This window comes from Gnatocerus cornutus, chromosome 2 (assembly GCF_029298725.1).
Source record: "Gnatocerus cornutus isolate USDA-ARS CGAHR chromosome 2, icGnaCorn1.1, whole genome shotgun sequence".
NCBI classification, from domain to species: domain Eukaryota; kingdom Metazoa; phylum Arthropoda; class Insecta; order Coleoptera; family Tenebrionidae; genus Gnatocerus; species Gnatocerus cornutus.
Window position 1 is genome coordinate 11073892 of NC_142234.1, and position 20369 is coordinate 11094260.

At 32.6% G+C, this 20369-nt stretch overlaps 2 protein-coding genes across 7 annotated transcripts in view; both read left to right on the forward strand.

The window, feature by feature from the left end:
- Pdp1 (PAR bZIP family member Pdp1) overlaps positions 1–12244 on the forward strand; it is a 42980-nt gene extending 30736 nt beyond the window's left edge. For 3 of the 5 annotated variants that reach the window (XM_088029638.1, XM_088029636.1, XM_088029635.1), the window contains 4 exons: positions 9260–9435; positions 9490–9667; positions 10514–10767; positions 10818–12244. In XM_088029638.1, coding sequence (XP_087885764.1) covers positions 9260–9435; positions 9490–9667; positions 10514–10767; positions 10818–10904 — 695 coding nt within the window. In that variant the 3' untranslated portion in view covers positions 10905–12244. The remainder of the gene's footprint in view (positions 1–9259; positions 9436–9489; positions 9668–10513; positions 10768–10817) is intronic. The other 2 variants (XM_088029637.1, XM_088029634.1) reach the window with 2 other exon arrangements.
- Positions 12245–17672: 5428 nt separating this feature from the next.
- LOC148178969 (G protein-coupled receptor Mth2-like) overlaps positions 17673–20369 on the forward strand; it is a 29897-nt gene continuing 27200 nt past the window's right edge. The window contains exons 1-3 of one of the 2 annotated variants that reach the window (XM_088050579.1): positions 17673–17814; positions 18500–18549; positions 18634–19375. In XM_088050579.1, the coding sequence (XP_087906705.1) occupies positions 18748–19375 (628 nt within the window). In that variant the 5' untranslated portion in view covers positions 17673–17814; positions 18500–18549; positions 18634–18747. The remainder of the gene's footprint in view (positions 17815–18499; positions 18550–18633; positions 19376–20369) is intronic. The other variant, XM_088050577.1, reaches the window with a different exon arrangement.

The window sequence follows — 20369 nt, forward strand, 5'->3', positions numbered from 1 at the left end:
AAAATTATCCATTTTATTTTATTATTAAAAAGGACTTGAACCAAAACAAAGACAGAGTTCTTTTTATCTATTACCACAATTGATTTAGTTAGTAAAGTTATTTAATTTTTTTGACTAGCTTTATAGTCTTCGGTATTTTTTTTTCAGTATGATCTACAAAAATTTTCGAACAAAACAATTTCAATTTGATCGTTAGATGTTGAAGGATAATGGTTCCAAACGTTGCTAATTATTTCTTTACTTCCTGCCAAGCGAGAGATGGTACAAGTGGATAAATAAGTCATAATAAATTGTACAAGATAATTACCTGTCAACAGTGAGCATAGCGTATTCAGTGACCATCAATAGCAATAAGTACACATATTTTGTTGATATTTGAAAATCTACAAGAAGTTTGAGATTAAGATCCACACGTGTACTTTTTAACAATGATCCATTTTTGTACTATCTCGTTTAGTTGAAACAAAAACAGTTATTTAATCCAACCGCAGATTTATGATTTATTAAATTTGGACTTTCTTCTTTTTTATCCAAGAATCGTCATTAAAAACGTCACAACTTTTAATAAACGTGTCCAAATTGCTTTACCGGAGCGTATCGAAAGTGTCGAAATACGAAGACTATTTACCGTGGTCAACTTTCTTTCAACTAAACCAGCTCTGTGATCCATGTTGAAAAAATTCAATTAACGCCACCACACAGTTTTCCGGAAAAAGTCTAGATTGCTACATGTAGTCTTTTGGTGGTTCGACATAAACGGGGCCACCAGAATCGATGTGTTTGCTTTTTCCTTGTGAAAGTGAGAGTTGTTTCGTCTCTTTCTGAGTAACGTTCGGTGAAACTTGTGGTTCTACACATGTTTAACTGGACGAACAACACGTATTCGGTTGGGACCAGATTTGCGAAATTTCCATCATCGACTTGTGAGCATACCATTCGAACTGGAAAGATCACTTCCGTTCACTTTTTAAATGTTAATGACGGTCTTACTAAATGATAGTTAATTGGAAGTTCTTATTCTTGGCGTTTTACAAAGGAATTATTGTGGGTAGGGATATTACCGCATATCCGTGTGAGCACGCAAATGCACTAAACTGCAACGCTAACAAACAGGAAGTGAAGCACTGCAACGAGACAGCAGGCGCTTGCTCTACTCTACTGATCTAGTCAGTTGTAGTTTCCTTTTCCTTATTTCCTTCTTCATGTTGACAGTTTCTACCTTTACCACGCGTGGCTTAATGTTTTTTTTTAATACTGTACATGTAAAAAACGCCTCTGGGCATCACATTGTGGGCCTTTGTAGGATTCAATTAAGTCCGTTTTCAGATGTGGTTATGTAAAACCTCACGAGTTTCCATAATTGCATTTTCAACAAAGGAAATTCTTAATTAGTGAATATTTCTCTAGGAGTTAGTTAATGTTTCGCACAAAGAAATCAACCTTGAGGAGACAGTTTCCAGGATTTTCTTTATATTCATTAGACTATTGTAGCTATTTTTAAATTTGGTCAGTTTTCTAAGGAGTCGCCACTGACACTGTTAATCTCTTTAGAATACGAAGTGATAGGATGGTAGGTATTATAAGAAAAGTTCGGATTAACCTGTGTTGTGAGAAACGACTTTTATGGCGGGACTTTCCGTATTTCCGATATATTTTTAGTAATGACTTATTTTCTTAGAAATTCATTTACAATTGGTTATTGCAATATATAAAATATATTATTTAATGCAGAAACCACTAAGCATACTTTTGCGTTGGCGTTATTTCAGAATTTTTTAAATAAATAATAACAAGTCAAGTTGGTTACTTTTATTGCATTTTGATGGGTGCGGAAACCACACTGTTTTTGCAATTATGATTTAATGATGTGATTCTAAGTTGACGATAACAAAAGCAATCATGGTGTGACAATTAAAATTAGGTGGCATCGAAAATATGTATTATTTTTGTTTTTTTTTTATCAATTTTTATGTCTACCTGCAGTGTTTTATGCTGTTTTTGTTTCCATATTCTTATATCGCTTACTTTTCTTTACACTATTTGTATTTTTGAATTTTTGTTTTAGGGGTCCTTGATTTTGAAAATTTTCAAAATATATAATTTTTTGAGATTGCCAAATCTTTGGGTTTTTGTTGTATGTACATATTTGAATTCTTAAGATTCGTTAAATTTTCTAGATTTTTTAGATTATCTACTTTGGGGAAATGTTTCCGTTTTTTTTTGTAAATTGGGCAAAAGAAATGCATCATTTGATAAGAGGGAAAATAGAATAGTTATTTTTGCAACAAGTTGTGAGCGAAATAGTAATACATATTTTACGCACTACGCATCGTTTGCTCAACGAGGCCATAGACCGTTTTTCTAGCCAAATCTAACTAAAGACGATTCACTACTCATAAATGAGGGTACAAAACGATCGTTTACTTACAATTTCAATTCCTGTCAGAATGACGTACTTTTACGCACTCGGTTGACTTGGCTCTAAAAGAAAGTCATTTCGAAATTAAATTGACTATCAAAATGTCGACTTGAAGTGAATATAGAAAACAATATTGGATTATAAATCATTAAACGATTGGGACCATAAATGCATGAAAAATCGCTTATTCTAATTTTTCAGTTAGAAAACCGATCACGATTTGCTTATTTGCCGACAAAGGTGAAATCTCAGCCAGGAAGGTAAATTGTATTGAATGAAAAAGTAGATTCGGATGACTAATTTCGACCTTTATTGGTAATCTTCAGCTCCATTTCACATAAAATCTATTGCTAGGGGAACTGTTAAAACTACATTTTCATTACAGTTTTTTTGCTATCTGAATTACAATTTAAGCTGTAATAATTAATTAAGTTGTTTTAATGAAACGAAATGTGCGTCCCTGTACAATCTTAAAGCATGTTTAATTAATTAATTTATTTATTAAGCTGTATTCTTGGTGTTCATTTATTCATAGTAAACCAGATGGCACAGTTTTTAATGCAAAAATCTCCCAAAGTTTCGGTTTTTATTTGGAAATATAGTCGTTATTTCTTTGAGGAAAACTATTTTCCTTTCTCTTTTTGAAATATTTGTACACCTTTTGGACAGCCAGTTTGGAAGCTACACAGTTTACGCTGACTGAAAAATTTCGGAAAATAATGCAACATGGAATTTTAATACTAATTATAATTCACTTGCATTAGTACAATTCATTCACATTTTGCAGACTTTGTGACAAGGTCAAACATGTGACACGACTGTATTATCCGTGCTTTACACTTATTTGTTCTAATGTTAAAAAATCTAATATTTGTGATTAATCTCATGAAGCATGTAGTAAAATAAGAAATCATGACGCAAATCCGTAAAAACTTTCATTACGTACGTACAAACCAAACACGGGAATTGGTGTGTATTGTTGGCAGTTTTTCCATTGTACCCAAATAATGTTTAAAACAACCGTCTCCTTTTTTGGCGAAGATCCACAACCGTGCAACTTTCTCTTCTCAATGTGCGGGTGTATTTTGACAGTTCAAGTATTCAAATGAATTTTTATCTTTTCATGGTCGAAAACTCTTACTTGCGTTTAGTGCGTACTCAGACGAACGGTTTTTATAATCACGTTGAAAAGTAAAATTAAACCGTTCTTTGAGCGAAAGTGGTCGGTTGAAAAAGTTGAAACGTTAATTAGTCAGATTGTTCTTAATGCGATTTTAATTTTTTTGGTAGATCGAAGGCGAGAAAGACTTATTTGGAGTTTTCTTTTATCGTGTAGTGTGGAATTTTAACTTGCGATCATCCAACACAGCGATTTGTCTAGCATCTGATACGTTGAGAGCACGTTCGTCCAGTTGCTATGGGCAATATCTAGTTCTAAACCTAGAGTAGTTCCACAAACGGGTTTCGTACCAAGAATTTGCGACTAGACTTAGGAATTAGATTTTAAGAAACTCGTTGTGGATGCTTGTGCCGCCAGCTTGTTGTTAGAGTCACCTTGATACAAACACCCGGCGCAAGCTGCTTTGGCCAAAAATCTTCGACCGGTAGTCCACCAAATGTTAACAAAGAAAAAGGACAAAGACAAGAGTTCATCCTCCATGGAAAGCAGGAATATTACGTAACATATTAAATTGTCCTCTTTGACTTTTACGATTTTTAAATCACATTTTACAACTTGTCTACGACTCCACATTTTACGACAATCACGTTGCAAGCTGAGGTTTAACCGCAAGAACTTTAATCGGTACGTTATTTTTTCATGCGAGTTTCTGCAGTTTCCGCAAACTGCCGCTGTTCCTGCGTAACAGGAAGAAAGTCGGGCTTTGCGGATTTTTGAACATTGGCCGATTATGCGTGAAATTGCGTAAGAATAATCTAATTATTTCTTCCATGAAGTGGTGGATTGTGATATAATAGTAACCCATATTATTTCTTTTGCCATGTTTATTTCCGTATATTTAGTCCGAGCACCAGCCGGAACGGACTAGTAAAATGTCTTGTAGTGTTACATTTTTCAGCCAGAAACTTAATAGCGTCGGCGACTTTTTTACACGAGCGGCCATGTTAGACAAATGTTGGCTGTCTTCTGTTATTTTAGTCTGTTGCATGTTTAGATGCTAGTCGTTGGCCTTGGAAACATCAGTTCTTTAATTACAGTCCGTCAATACGGAAATGTAGTTTTGTTTTATTTCTAATTTTTTGCGAACCCTCTTCAGTTCAGCTGCTCTACACCTGATCTGGTTTCATCCAAAATACAGATGTTATTTCAAGAATGTGGACAACCGCGGAATTAAATAACCATTTTACCAAAATCACACTAATAAATCGTTTTACTTGATGAATGAATGTGCCAAGGTCAGTTCAGTAGTGCATTTGTAAAAATTTCAAGGTAACTACTTCGAATATCCTGTAAACAATACAATTTAGATCACATTTTTTCAAGATGTGTGGTCTCGCCGATGTTCTGCTCCAAGAAAAATGCAATTACGAAATTTAAAATTAGCACCGACAATGTGTTTGTATTAAAATTCAAACAAGGCATCAAACACTCGGTTGGCATCACTAAGTATCAGCAATCCAAATGTGTTTTCTTCACATATTGCGTCGATTCATTCTTAAGTTTTTTTTTTGCTCGAGTGTATAATAATCCCGATGTCCATCTTTGGTAAATTATGTTTTAATGCGATTTTTTACAACCTTGTCACTAATGTGTTTCATCTCCTAGTCGCGGAGACATCTCTTCAAGGTTTCTTCATTTCTCTTTGAAAAATCCCATGGAACTGCCGAATGGAAAATGACAATTCATTCTCTTTCGTTTGGTTTAAAATAAAAACGCTTTGCCTTCGTCTCACACAACTGATATTCGAGGTCAAAGTGAAGGCTGAAAAATGTAGCTTTGATCGAAAAAAGTTTGATACTTTCGGTTTACCAGCAGGTGAATTTGAAATTTCCAAAAGCTGCACGTTCATAAACATACGAACCTTGTGAATGTCAAGGCTGGTGTTATTGGAGGTTACATTTTTTACCTATTGTTAATAGAGTTTAAAAAAAAGAGAAGAGAATTTTCCAACACGGTACTAGTGATAAATAACAAATTATAGCTTTATGGTCAGGACTTGAGATTTGCATTTTTATTACAAGCACTTAGATTTTATGATTTGTTTCTTATATTTAAACGACCATTTTTAATTACAAAAAAGTGGCGAGAGCTTTGGGAAGGATCGTCCTGTTGAACGAGAGATTTTATTAATAGTCCTTTAAATATGCACAAGGTAAGAGGCGTTGTGTTGAAGTGTCTAGCAAAAATTAAAAATTAATTGTATTTTGTTGTGGCAACCTTGAGTCGGGCAGCATCACAGCAAACTCCAGGAAATCTTGTGGCGTCTTTCTTCTGCGTTGAAATTTATTATTTTATAGTACAACAGACGGTTTTTTTTTCTTTTTTTTATCGATAATTTAAAATTTCATGGTGATTTGCCATCTCTGATGTTTTTGTGGCACCAAATTAATCTGAGAGACAATGGTCAAGGATAGCTCAAGTGGTTGATGTTTTAATTCCAATATTAATAGTGTCTGGATGTAACCAAATGAAGCATTCGCCGCCTCTCGTTTCCTTGGCGAAAGAAGTCAAGCAGCAACGAATAAATTACAAAATAATATAGAATTGGTGTAAATTAAACGATAAAGGATCTTAAAGTTAGCAATAGAACGTTTTCATACAGAAATTATGCGGTGCAGCAAGTAATTATGTTGTCATGCGTTGCATTTTGCAAGATAAACTTGAACAAAAACAGTGACATTGAAAAAGCACAGCGTTACGAGAAACATGAATGAATTTAATAGCATTGTTCTTTATACATTTTAAATTATGCACACGTTTTTAATTGATTCATTAAGTAAATTAACTTGTTTTTTCGGTAGTTGCTTTCGACTATTATTTCACTAGGATGTCATTTTCTATCGCGACCTCGTCTTTCGAGCACCTAATACAAAAATTTTATGTCATTAACTGAAAAGTCGTTAATGTTAAGGAAACAAAGCATCTGGTTCAAGGATACACACATGCGAAATTGCTGGGAATCTAACATAGACTCCTGAACCGTGACAGGATGATGTGACATTTTCATACGAATCGAATTTTAGTCCTCTGCTATTACTCACATCAATGTCAGTATATAAAGAATTACGAATCACAAAAACTCTTTGATGACAGACAGGAGTGTTGAAATGATGGAGAAAGTTGGAGTGATGGTAGATTCAGGATCGTAAAATTTGGTGGTGACTGGCAAAAATTCCGGTTTTCCAGTTTTCAGGCTTTCGAAGCGCCTTTTTAATTCGCCACAACACTACAATTTCCCCTACTTTTTCAGCATCAGAGCCATTGTCATTTGTCAACATCAAAGAGCAGCCAATGGTTTGGTCACCAAACTATATTTTTAGCTATTCTACGCAAAAGTGTTAATTAAAATCACACTTCGTTTCTATTTCCGTCCTTTTCGATGCAAACTAGCATTCAAAATTTTTTTCGCATTTAATTTTGCGTGGGCCTTGCCGCCATTAACAATGACTGTTATTTTTCATGCTTTATAGTCAATAAGCGAGTATTAATTACATTCGACATAAAAACATGGGACTCCTCCCGTTGTGCCCACGGCTTTGGTTTGTCTTTGGCCCTGAACCACACCACATGATTGACGGTAGAACAATATTTTTTGACATTCGTGCTTTATAATGTGGTAATCAGCAGCAGTTACTCACCGACTAATCACCATCACGATTTTCATTTAAATCCATTTGAATATCAATCGATTCCTTCCTTTAAAACCGCCCGTGGGACGTGGAAGAAACTGCAAACAGAGAGAAATCTGCATTTTTTTGTTGGTCGTAGTGGTTTGTATTTCCGGAGTGTTCCGGAAAATGTGGTACCTATACTTGCAAGTCAGTAATAAATTTTGATTAACTATCCCCAAAAGCGGCTGTGCCACCATCATCATTGAATAGTAACCGTGACCGTTAACAAGCTAGGGTATATAATAAGATACATAATAAAACCTCTTTGCATGGTGTTATAGAGCGATAAATCAAATTTATTGCATACGAGTTAGGTCTCTATACGGTTTAGCTCGCAGTTCAGGTGTGCCGCCCTCACAGAACCTCCTTGACCTTCCTCATATCGTGGGAGGTAGGACTACCAACAAATACTTTTACTTCCTTGTGCCTTCACGAAACCGATCGTGTGGCAAAGTTCTAATCAGGGGCCTTGTTGACGCAGCTTCGGGCTCTTTTTTGATCCTCTTTCATTATTGGTTTCAGCGCTAAAGCTGCCGTGAGGTGTTATTATGTCTTCGTGTTTATCCTGCAAAAAAGGTCAAAAGATTTTAATTAACACTGTAACGATACGAGCTTCTCTGTAACAGGATTAACATTCAATAATTTATTATAATTAATTACGTTATTGTACCTGTCGGTGTCTAATGACTAATGACATCCAACTTTATTTATTTACTGGACGTGTGAATGTTGTGCGTATGTTGGGTTCGTCTTTTCCTCGCAAGGAAAGTCTCCATGAAAATGAAAGTCGGAGGTTGCGAAACACTTGTCAGGTTAGTTCAGAGCTGAAGGACTTGCTGCTATAAACTATTTAAGATGTAATTACTCATGCGAAGAAATGCTGAAGAAAAGTTGATACTATAGAATTTCCTGAAGAAACCTGTCATTGAAGAACGCTTCAATCACAAAGGGAAAACCAACTAGAAAACTCATCAGTCAAATCTACATAAATCTAAATTAGATACATGCAAATTACCTTATTTACAACCATAAACAATTATCAAACTCGTTCTTTATAGCTCCTATGTACTGCTTCTCGAGAATCGATTTCTCTTCCAATTTTTCTATCAAACCGAAATGAAAATCTAATAACTGACTTCCTTAATGTTTATTGGTGCATTTATGATCAAGAGATAAGTTAAACTCGTAATCAGACTTCTGTTGACGATAAAATCGTTGTGATGATTTATTTCACAATAAAGCTCTCCAAAAATTTAATTGCTCGTAAATAAATGTACAAGAAAAAGGAGCATTTTATTCGATAACTATGATAACAATACACGTGTAAATTTTGGAGTAGTTATTATTGTTATTTATATAAAAAGAGTTAAAAAGTGTAGTGTTAAAAACTGAAATTTAAAGTGTTACCCAACCATTTGTAAGTTTTCGACGATGTACTTTCTTTTTTTATACGACTTTGTTTTGATCAATAATTATTTTTGCTTCTACTTTATAGAAGTTATAGAAAAGTTATGAGATAATTTACGAGTGAAAAAAAACAGCATTTATCAACGAAAATTGCTGTCACCACTTCGTGAAACTCATAGGAAAATAGTCATGCATCTCGTTGTCAAAAATCTCTATTTATAACAACTGTAAATCATATGTGCTTATTTATAAGTTCAATAAATTGTCGCAATTTGTAAGCTTTAAACGTTTTTATCATAACATAAAAATTAAATTCGAATTAGCACTGATATCAGTTCAACTCGAGATTCTTCAAAATCGAGGACACGTTTTGATAAATCTCTGCTAATTGTTATCAAGTACCTGCCCACGTTGAACGTTTTGAATGTTTGCTAATTGAGAAGTACACTAACTAAATAAAATAAATCCACTCTTGTAGGCGAATTTGTGTCCGTCAAACACACGCCTCGTTACCTCCAGTTTACTTATTCTAGTTCTGCGAATCTGTTCTTTTCGCTTCTGAACAATCCTTTTTGCTTCTAGGAAACAGTAAACCGACTCATCCTCACGGTCACGGCCACTCAACGATCAAAGATTTGGCAGGAAGCATATTAGGTGATGACAAAAAAGACGAAGGAGAACTTTGGAACAATGTTGAAGCCCAAACAGCATTCCTGGGGCCTAATTTATGGGACAAAACATACGAAACAGACCTCAAAGTAATCTTTTTTTGGTATCCATGTGATTGTTATTCTTAAAACCGTGTGTTTTAGTATGTCGACTTGGACGAGTTTCTGTCGGAAAACGGTGTGTCCATGGACGGTTTGGGCTCACACGGATCTCTCGGACCTTTGGCCAGTTCGCATCCTTTACCGAAAAGGGAAAGGTCACCGAGTCCAAGTGACTGTATGAGCCCTGATACCATTAATCCGTCTTCACCCGCCGATTCAAGTAAGTTTTGGAAAATGGGACCAGAGCAAAGTGGGAAAAGCCGTTCTAAATAGCATTTTTTATTTTGTCTTCGAAACAATTATAGGTAAAAATCTGTGAGAAAAAAAATTGCTGTCTACAAAGATGTTCGAGTTTTCAACGATTTAGGACGGCTTTTTTCAAACTGAAGACAAAACGTTCTTTATTAACCTGAAATGTCACCCTTGTAAAATTAATTATATAACTACGTGATTATTATCAATCTCAATCTTAATAAAAAACACTAAAACTGATTTTATGGGTGTTAAATGAAGTGGGCGATTTATAATTTATACAGAGTAATATATTATGTATCGATTTTTATTTAATTTGAAATTGATGATTTACAAAAGATATTAATAAATCATTTTACAAGGATGACATTGTTTTCGAGGAACTTTGAGCAGAGACAACTATAAAGTTGTTCGTAACTACTTTATTGTTACTACACTTCATTTTGATTTGTTTCTGAAGTGTCTGACTTAAAGTAGAAACTTTATATTTGTAACCTCAGTAAGTCACAGTTTGAGGTCAGATAATAACTTCGGCGTTACCTACGTGGTAGTTAGTAACTAACAAATAAATCGTGGTAAGGTGCAAATTTAGTTCTGAAATAAATATGTTGTCGCTGATCGTAAGTGAGAACATAATTTTTACAGAATTCAGTTTGCGCAAAAAGCCTTATTAAACTTCAGAAAAACGAGTATGATTTGTCAATTCTCGTATTGTCCTTACTAGATTGGCAGATGATGGATGAGAAATTTAGTAAGGCAACACGTGAGAGTAAATTATTGTGTGTGTTGCACAATACTAATGTCTAAAATGCAGTTTTTTCTGAAGCGTTGTCAATGGCTTCGAGTTGTCGCGACTTCGACCCACGGACAAGAGCATTTTCAGATGAGGAACTCAAGCCACAACCCATCATCAAAAAATCCCGCAAACAATTCGTACCAGATGACCTCAAAGACGACAAGTATTGGGCTCGACGTAGGAAGAACAATTTAGCAGCCAAAAGATCTCGAGACGCCCGCCGAATGAAAGAAAATCAAATCGCTCTTAGAGCAGGATATCTCGAAAAAGAGGTAAGAAGAAAAGAAAAGATCAGCGCTTGTCATAGTTTAACTTGTTTTAGAATGTTGGTCTCCGTCAAGAGTTAGAACGACTGAAAAAGGAGAATTTGATGTTACAGAATAAATTGGCGAAATACGAGGATGTGTAATGAACAGGAGTTTAAATTCAGTCTTGTATAGATTTTCACACAACAGCCGTTCACTCATCCGACTCGAAAACTGTTCAGTGAAAAGTGTTCCTTCAAAAGGCGATCCAACATTTGTAAATAAAACATGCACATTATGTAGTCATCATGTAGTATTAAGTTTATTACTAGTAGAAGAAAAATTTAAGTACATAAAATGTTCGCTTTGGTCAGGAAGTATTTAGAGAAGACAATAATCATTATTAGAGTACACTTTTTGTGATATTAAATAATCTACGTGTAAATACGGTAATAAAATATTACTCTTACAAACTTTCATTACTCTATTATTTTTAATCATCACGAATCATTTTTTAATGTACTAAGCTATATTCTATATTAGAATTGAGCCAGAATTGTATTAATTATAATACAATCATTTCTTAAGTTTTAATTCGAATGTCTATATCTAAATAAGTTCTGACCAAATAAATTCTGCCCAATTATTGGCAGCTGATGACCTCTGTTATATTTGTAGACTTATTGTTGATTGTTTTTATGTTTATATAGTCTATTTTTTGGTTGAAGTTACTTTAGTCGTACTATTAAGCAAGAATAGTGTAAAACGTAGTATGCTCACAAATAACAGGGATAGAAGGACCGTTTTTGCAGGGATCCACAGTAAGAATAAGTAGTAGTGCTTACCCCTCAATGTGCTACAATTATTTATATGCCTGAATGCAAATTTTAGTTATTTATATGTGTTGTTTTGGTTCAAGTTTTGCTGTTGGTTTCAAGAGAAAAAATGTAAACGATATTGAGGTTGATATTATCAAGGTTGTAAAGGATGTTTGATACACAAAGTGATAATTGAACGTTAAATAATATAAAATGTTACCGTAATATTAAGAATTTACAAATTGTAAAAATGACTGCAGTTGAACGTTTTACTTGTTCTTCATTACCATTAACAACTGCCTTGAGGGCATGCCTTATACATTGAAAATTTTTAACTTTTATATGTATTTGTTGAGAAAAAAATGTTTCCACTGCAGTGGAATTTTTATACATACGTACTGAAACGTGGAAATTTATTTTCAGTAAAAATTTATATGTATTTACAAAATGTTACTGTTGAATGTATACTACTATTACATTGCTATATTTATTTATAATGATTTTTACGATGCAAATGTTAACCTAAACGGCCTCAAAATGAAAGAAATTTTTTAAGAATATGCAGCTTATATCCGCAGAAGTACAACGTATAATGTAACTTACTAGAAAATAAAAAGTGTTCAAAAATAGAAACTTAAATATAACAACTGTAATTGCTGTTGTGAGCATTAAATTATGTAAAATTACGACAATGTTTTATTTTATAGATACACACAACAAATGCTTTTTAGTATCACTAGGTATACTATTTAGTACTTTAGTATTGTTCGTCAATTTTAACGTAAATTTTATTTTTTTCTTTCTGAAATTTGTTTGTTTATTTAGTGTTTAATAAAAGTTTAATATGACACAAGGAAGATAAGCTCTGAATGGTCGACTTAAAATGTTCAAACTCTATAGATTGGTCTCAGATTTTGTCACTTTCAAAATTAAGTGCGAGCGTATTGTATTTATGTCTAAATTATGTATTATTAACTCAGCTAATTAGTAAATACATACTTAAATGAAAATGTCATTTTTGAGCATTTGAGAAGAAAAACAAACTTAAAAAAGCATTTCTCCCAGTTTATGAATGAATTATTATTAATAGATAGTGTTATCTAGTAACGTTTATTCGGTTTAAAAGTCCCAAGAATTTAATTGTTCGTAAATTTTGTATAGTATATTTGGTGTATGATATAGAGTTCTACACTTTTATACAATGAAGTATTTAGAGTTGCAGCATCAAATCTCAAAATAGGAAATTTGCATTTGAAGATGTGCGGACCAAATATTCAATATTTTTATAGAATTATAGATATAGAACTAGCATTATAATCGATAATCATAACATATTAATGTAAAGCTGCAATGTTTAGTGGTATAGAAATTGTGAGCAATTTCTTTGAGTAAAATAGGAATTTTAATCGACTTTTAATACTTCAAATTAGTACCAATTCCAGCAAGCCTAAAAACAAAAAGGCTCTTGTGGAATTGTTTTGTGGTGATGATGATAATGCTTTCATTTTAATGGCTTTTTAGGCCATTTTCACATTGTCCGATTTGGTATTCTAGAGAAATTTTAAAATATTTTTTGTTATATCTTTTGGAAAAGTATTGTATGCAACTCGTTAAGAAAAACACTTTTTTCTATGTTACTGTATAAAACATACGGCTACCCAATAAAATAAACAGAGAATATTTCGGAATTAGATGAGCAAAAAGTTTGTAAATGTTCGGGAAATTGCCTGCCTTTTGAACCTAACCCAAACGCCTTTCTATGCAAAATTTGTTTAAGACATAACTTTTCTCTAAATTGTAAGTAAACGCTGTGTTGAATGAAGCATTTTGATAAAATTAATCTAAATTTAATTCCGTTTTGGTTTGCGGTTGTCAAGATAAGCTTCCTAAATACAACATCTGATTTTGTAATGCATAAAATACACTAAAATCGATGTACGCAACAAATAATAGTTCTTGCTTTGTTCTGCGTTTATGAATTATAAACTAGCGGAAAATTGGTTTTTAAGTAGATTGCTTTTCAGAACAACTAATTTTAGATTTTGATCAAATGTTTATAATTTTGGCAGGAACGCATCAATAACAGTTTTGACTTTTCAAACAATAACAAGTTTAAGTTTGTTTATTAGAAGTTTTTTCCTCTATTTGTTTCAGGATAGTTCGGGACTCAATGAATTAATTTGGCTACAGGATAAGATAATTGTCGGTCTTTTATTAGATTGTTTATTACCTAAAAATCGAAATTCATTACATTGATTGAGGTGGTTTTCCCGGAGTAGATTGTGGGAACCCAGAAACCTAATTTAATTTGATATTTACTTAATCGAATCGACCTCAATAAGCAGTTCTAAATTCGGCAAATCGAGCAGTTTCGATACGAATAGATTTTAGATTTTTGAAACGTTTCTAAAGAAAAAATATGAACGAAACAAAGAGTATTATTTAAGGGCTAAGATAAAAAATCCTGTGTAAAAAGTTTCGATTTCTGACTTAAAAAGAAACAAATTTATTAAAGATTTTATATAACTAGTATTACCTTCCCAACGGAAAAAAAAATGCACAAAAATGAACTTATCACAACGGAACATTATTATTAATAGGAGACTTTTATCAATATTATTGTGGAAATGGCCACGATTATTAACGTCCGTTCAACGCCATACCCCTTAGTACATCCAGAAGTTTCTTACAGAATGTCTCTATTCTTTCTCGTATTTTTATCCTATAATATTTTCTTAGTGTCGTGTGTTGAACATACTCTTATTCATGCCACCAACGACAACTACTCAATTTGTAACACAACAACGTGTTTACGAAAATGTTGTCCAGAAAATTTCGTGCTATTTAAAGGGAGTTGTATGAAATCTCCAGAACATTCACTAACTTTACAAGTTTTCGATGGAACTGAAGAAGTCAACGAATCTCTCACCTTCCATATTATTCATTCTAAGGCTTGCACAGGAGGCACAGCATTACGACTATCACCAAAATTGTTTGAAATTGACATATTTTATCTTCAGCAAAATGGATCTTTGTATCGTCCTTTTCTTCCTGACGATTATCTGACTCCGTTTGACATATTTTGTATGGACACTGTAATACGAAACAACTTGTCTGAAGTGGTGGCTTTAGTGTGTTTTTTTGACGGTATTTTGCAAGAACCGGATGGAGTCACATCTTACGGTGAGTCTTATATTAGGTTTTGATCTTTTTTATTACTACTAATATGAATAATAATAATAATCAATTCAATGTAGCATTGAAAAAATTAATGGTGAAAAGACAACTTCGAAGCGAACATCTTGTCAAAATGAATTCTTCTTGAATTCGTTGCTTTATTTCTTGACTTTTTATCTAAATTACGTAGACCATAATTTATTATTTAAAGCTAAAAAAAATTAACAATGAACAATTTTTGATTGCTTGATTCTGGGGCTGAGTGAACGTTTCCAAAAGACGTAATACAAAAACTAACCCATCTGTTCTTTGTTCTACTTTAATAGATTACAGAGTATTATATGACTTTTTAATTTTAACTGACGTCATTCTCCGATTCTTCTTATTTTCGGAAACTAGAGCGAGAAACCGCTTGTTATCGACAAGAAAGGAAATATCTTGGTACCAAATCATTGTCACCGGATTACTGTTGATTCATCGTTAGATGTGAGGATCACTTAGTCTTATGCTTGTGTTGAGTGAATTGTCACAAAATGTGTAAATACACAGTGATTTTAATTGTTTTTGTTAAAATATTATCAATTACCGGCGTCAACCACACGTTGTCGTATGATACAAACGGCTATTCAATTTGTGCGAATCATACATGTTTACGTAAGTGCTGTCCTGAAAATTTCGTTCTTATGAAGACGACTGGATGCACTGAAATGAAAAACGTAAAGCTGGAATTAACTGTTTTTGATGGGTTAAAAGTAGTGAATGATTCTATACATTTTCGTGTTATTCATTCAAAATCCTGTACTCTTGGAACTAATCTACGGTTATCACCTAAGAAATTCGTAACCGATGTCTACTACCTGCAGCGGAATGGATCCTTATTTAGACCGCTTTATGGTGAAAATAGAATGATTAATTTTGATAAGTTTTGCATGGAAACTTTTGTTTCGGGAAATATCATTCAAGTAGATCCTTTAGTGTGTTTCATTGAGGACATTATACCCGAGGAAAGTACTGGTTCTGCATGGAGTAAGTACTCATTTTAGATTTAATTTGTTAGATTTAACATATGTATCCACGTTGCGTATTTGCGCATATGTCAGCGCTTACTGCAAATGGAATGTACGCCACTTTTATCTGCCATTTATGGGTAATGTGTACTTCATTGTTGAAGATCAACTGGTTTTTGTTATTTAATTCACCTTCTATAATTCTACAACAATAACACTGTTCTGTTTCTAGACGAATTATTATTGATTTCAGAAGAATTCGCCAAAGATAAATAAATGCCAGTAGTTTATTTTTGTTTTCAAACTGTAATATGAAGTATTCTTATCATACAAAATACACTCATTTATCAAAATCTTGACCATTTTACAACCAGTGCTGTTAATTTAATGGCTATCTAAATAGCAATCAAGGCTGTCCTTGGAATAATCGATAAATACGATTCGTCAATCACTTTTACTAAAGAATCTTTAAATAGCTTAAAACAGTTTTAAACTACAAAATAATTTTTAAGTTTTCATAATAATTAGGTACATACAGTAATTTTTTCGAATTTAAGACGCACTTTTTATCATCCGAGGTGTGCATTATAATAAAAAAATGATGAAAGTGAGAAATTGAGAATTACCTATTTAAGTTAAAAAAACTAAACTTGGTGTTTCAAAATAGGAGTGTGTCTGCTATTAAAAGATTACAGTTACAGTATTTTACTGATCGATATATCAAAAATAAAAACAAATAAAAAAAATTTTAATATGAGAGTTTACAGCAAAAAAATGAAAATAATGGACCTGGCGCATCCACCATTTTTCTAATTAACTTTCAAATGGGTATATAGCTATCCAAAAAATAGTCGTCAAGCATACACTAAAATGATGGAATATATCACGTCAATATTAATTATAAAAAATGTTGACATTTTAACAATTTCGTTTTTTACACCCCACAACATTTTCATAAGAATGTCTTTATTGCTGATGCCCCGACAAATTGGTGACAGTTTTAAACATGTGACAATTCTGGTTTGACATTCTGTAGAAATAGCAGAAGTTTAAAAACTAAACAACCAATCATAGAGGCGCATTTTAAATTTGGCGCCTACAAAAAAAAATTCTACAGGAAAAAAGGGTTTTTGTGCAAAATACCTTGATATATTACAGTTTTCTTTTTTTTTTGTGTTTAGAAACTGACCGTAACTACATCGAACTGATTTTTACTCACAAATTTGTAAATAAATTAGAAATTGGGAAAAGTTTGCACTAAAAGTTAAATAAATCCGGTTATATTTTAAAATCTGACATCACACTGTTAGATATTAAAGGAGGATGCTTGTGATTAAAATTTTGAAGACGACAACGTGTTAATAAGGAATAATTACGGCAATAAAAACATACTTGGTAGTAAAAAGACATTTCCGTTCGTTGCGATGAAAACAATTCAACTCGCAAATTTACCGACATATGTATGTATTACCAAAATCTATTGATATGAAGCGTGATATGTATAATGTGGTTACGTAGCGTTACTGAAAGTTGTTGCAAACTAATATAATGAAGTGGTCTATTAGAGGAAGTTTGCTGGCAATGTAATGTATATTGGTTTTCCTCATTGGGAATACCATTTCGCCACCTCTTATTACTGTTTAAAAATTTTATAGAAATAGAGAAGTAAATGAAAGAAAAGGAAATGTCAATTTAAATTGATTTTACGTTACGTTCTATCAAAAATATATAAATTAGATGGAGTCAGGATGCTAAAAGTACATTGATATTTTTTTAAATTTTTCTGGTAATGCGCCAAATAATACTGCCAAAGTAGATTAAGGAATACAGGATAACAGTAAATCAACCTTTTTTATCTTGTTTATGAATATAATTTATTAAAAGCCAGTTTTAAGCTATGTGAAACTATGTTTAACTGAAATAAGAGAAGCCTTTGTGAAATGACGTATTCAATTTGAGATAAACCCTGAAATGTAAAGGAGAGAATGAAGTAACCCGACGTAGTTGGTTTTGCGTAAATTGTCCGGACTAGTTCGTATTTGTGTCGTCGTATGGATGTAAATCATTTACAAGTAAGTTTAACTGAGTATGAAAAACTGTCGTTGACCTTTTTTCCATTCCAAAAATTGTAAAAACATAGATTCGCTGATGTAAAGTGTTAAGATATCTTTGTTTTATAGAAGTACGACGTATTATCACATATTAAATATTATTAATAGATAGAAGCATGTGTGAACTAAAGAATATTTAATTTTAAAGTGCTTACATATTTATTATTAGGTTCAATTTTGAACTACAATTCAAATTAACCAAAATTAATTGTATACACTTATTTGTCGGAATGGACCATAAGGATAACAAATACAGGCTAGTCCACGAGTCTGACGAAATGACAAATATAAGCCAAAATATATTTTCATTGCTTCATTGTTAAAAAAGTTTAGATGTTCAGTTGACTGTGTCTATAACCCATAAAATAAAAAATCTACGAAAGCTTTGAAAATTTATATTGGGTTGCAACGTGAATTTGGTTAGACTCATTATCATAAGGAAACAAAAAAATATTATTTACATCCTGTTGGAAAATTTTAAAATACAGAAAACGACTGTTAACTGATAACGTTTTTTTAACGTCAAATTTTGAACTTTAAATATTTACAACATACCTACAGTGTAAATAAATAGTAATATCTCAAATGTAAATATTGATTTTTACCAGTCACATTGGTAACATATTCTATATTATGTTATTCGCAGAGTTCACGAAAGTTGAAAGTATCGCATTGAAGTTCTTGCAAACAAACTAGGTATGTATTTTAAACTTGACTTTATCTGAAAATTGTTGAACAAACGTACAGCACAATTTAATGCGTTTTTTTCTAATCCCAAAGGTGCAAAATGTTGAAGTCCCACATATGAAAATAGTGCGTGAAGAATGATTTTGATCGGACATTGCCTTCTGACTAGAATGACTCTTACAACCCTTTAACAAATCTCCTCTTCTCATGATAGGAACAATGAATCTACGCTTATTTTTTATTGTGATACTAATTCATATATCGAGCTCTCTTAAAACTCCATGTCCCGAAGAATTGACAGTGAATATAACAAACGGATTTCGAATGAAAAACATAATTAGACACAATGGTGTCTATTATGACGAAAAAAATTATTATGAACAAAATGGTACCATCTACGGTTGCATCTGCAATATTCGAAGTCCTTGCGTACGAAAATGTTGCGCTTTAAATGAAATGGTGTACATTCAAAATGGAAAAAATGAATGCAAGAAAACAGAAAATGATGATTTCATTGTCCAACTTCATAACGGAACTAGTAAGACTATTTTTTTGTCAAAATACCACACCTTCCTCAATGACAAGTGTAAAAACGGTGAAAAAATGATATTGGAGCCTCATTTATACGATGACGATAAGTTTCATGTACAAGAAAACGGTTCTATCTATTTACCGAATTTTGAAGACAACCGCATGCGAAATCCCGAACATTATTGTATTGATGTTTTTACCCATGACAAACGAGATATGAAGAAATTGTTCTCTGCAATGGTATGTGTTTTTAATGAAGATATCGAAGATGAGGACACTCCCGCCAGAGCGATGGTAAATAATGGTAAGTTCTAGAAAAACAAAATTAAAGATCGAAATGTATCTGAGTAACATAGTATAATGTGCTTGTGATATGTATGAACAGATAAATCAATATTCAGTGAAAAGATACTTCTAAGATTTATTTACCTTAAGATAAGTTACGTAACATTCATAGGCTATTTTTGTATTTATTATACAGGATGTTCCAGAACTTGCGCCTCAGAGAGCAAAGAAGGGTGTATCAATGTACTCGTATCTAATAGCATCCTGACTCTATCTAATTAACATATTTTTGATAGAACGTATCGTAAAATCAATTTAAATTTACATTTACATTTATTTAGTTAATTTCTCTATATCTATAAAAATTTAAATCAGTAGTGTAAGAGGTGGCGAAATGCTATTCTCAAAGAGGAAAACAAATACACATTACATTGCCAGCAAACTTCCTGTAATAGACCACTTCATTATATTAGTTTGCAACAAGTTTCAGTAACGCTACGTTACCACATTATAACATATCGCTTATACCGCTTACATATAACGCTTCATATCAACAGATTTTGGTAATATACATATACAGGTGTCCCAGAACTCATAAACCAGAGAGCAGGGAAGGGTGCCGACAGCAATACAAATGGTAGAATTGACAAAAATTGATAAAGTTTAATAATATTCGAGAACGGATAAAAAATTAAAAACCAATCTCGAAAGCTTATATGGAGTAAAAGGTCATCCCAATTTCCTAGGCAACGAGATTGTAATGTTCATCTGACCAATGGACGATAGAATGTGTCCACAGTTACCGATTTTCAAATTTTGTTCAGCTTCGGGATTGGATACCGTTTTTTCGTCTTATCTCGATTATTTTTTGAGTTAAAAAGTTTTAGTTTTAAAATTTTGGTTCAGAATTGTTGCCTCCATAAGCTCTTTCTCTATGGGGCGCCAGATCTGGGACACTTGTATATTAGATGACATAATAGGAAACAGCTGGTTTTAAGATGTAATTCGATTTC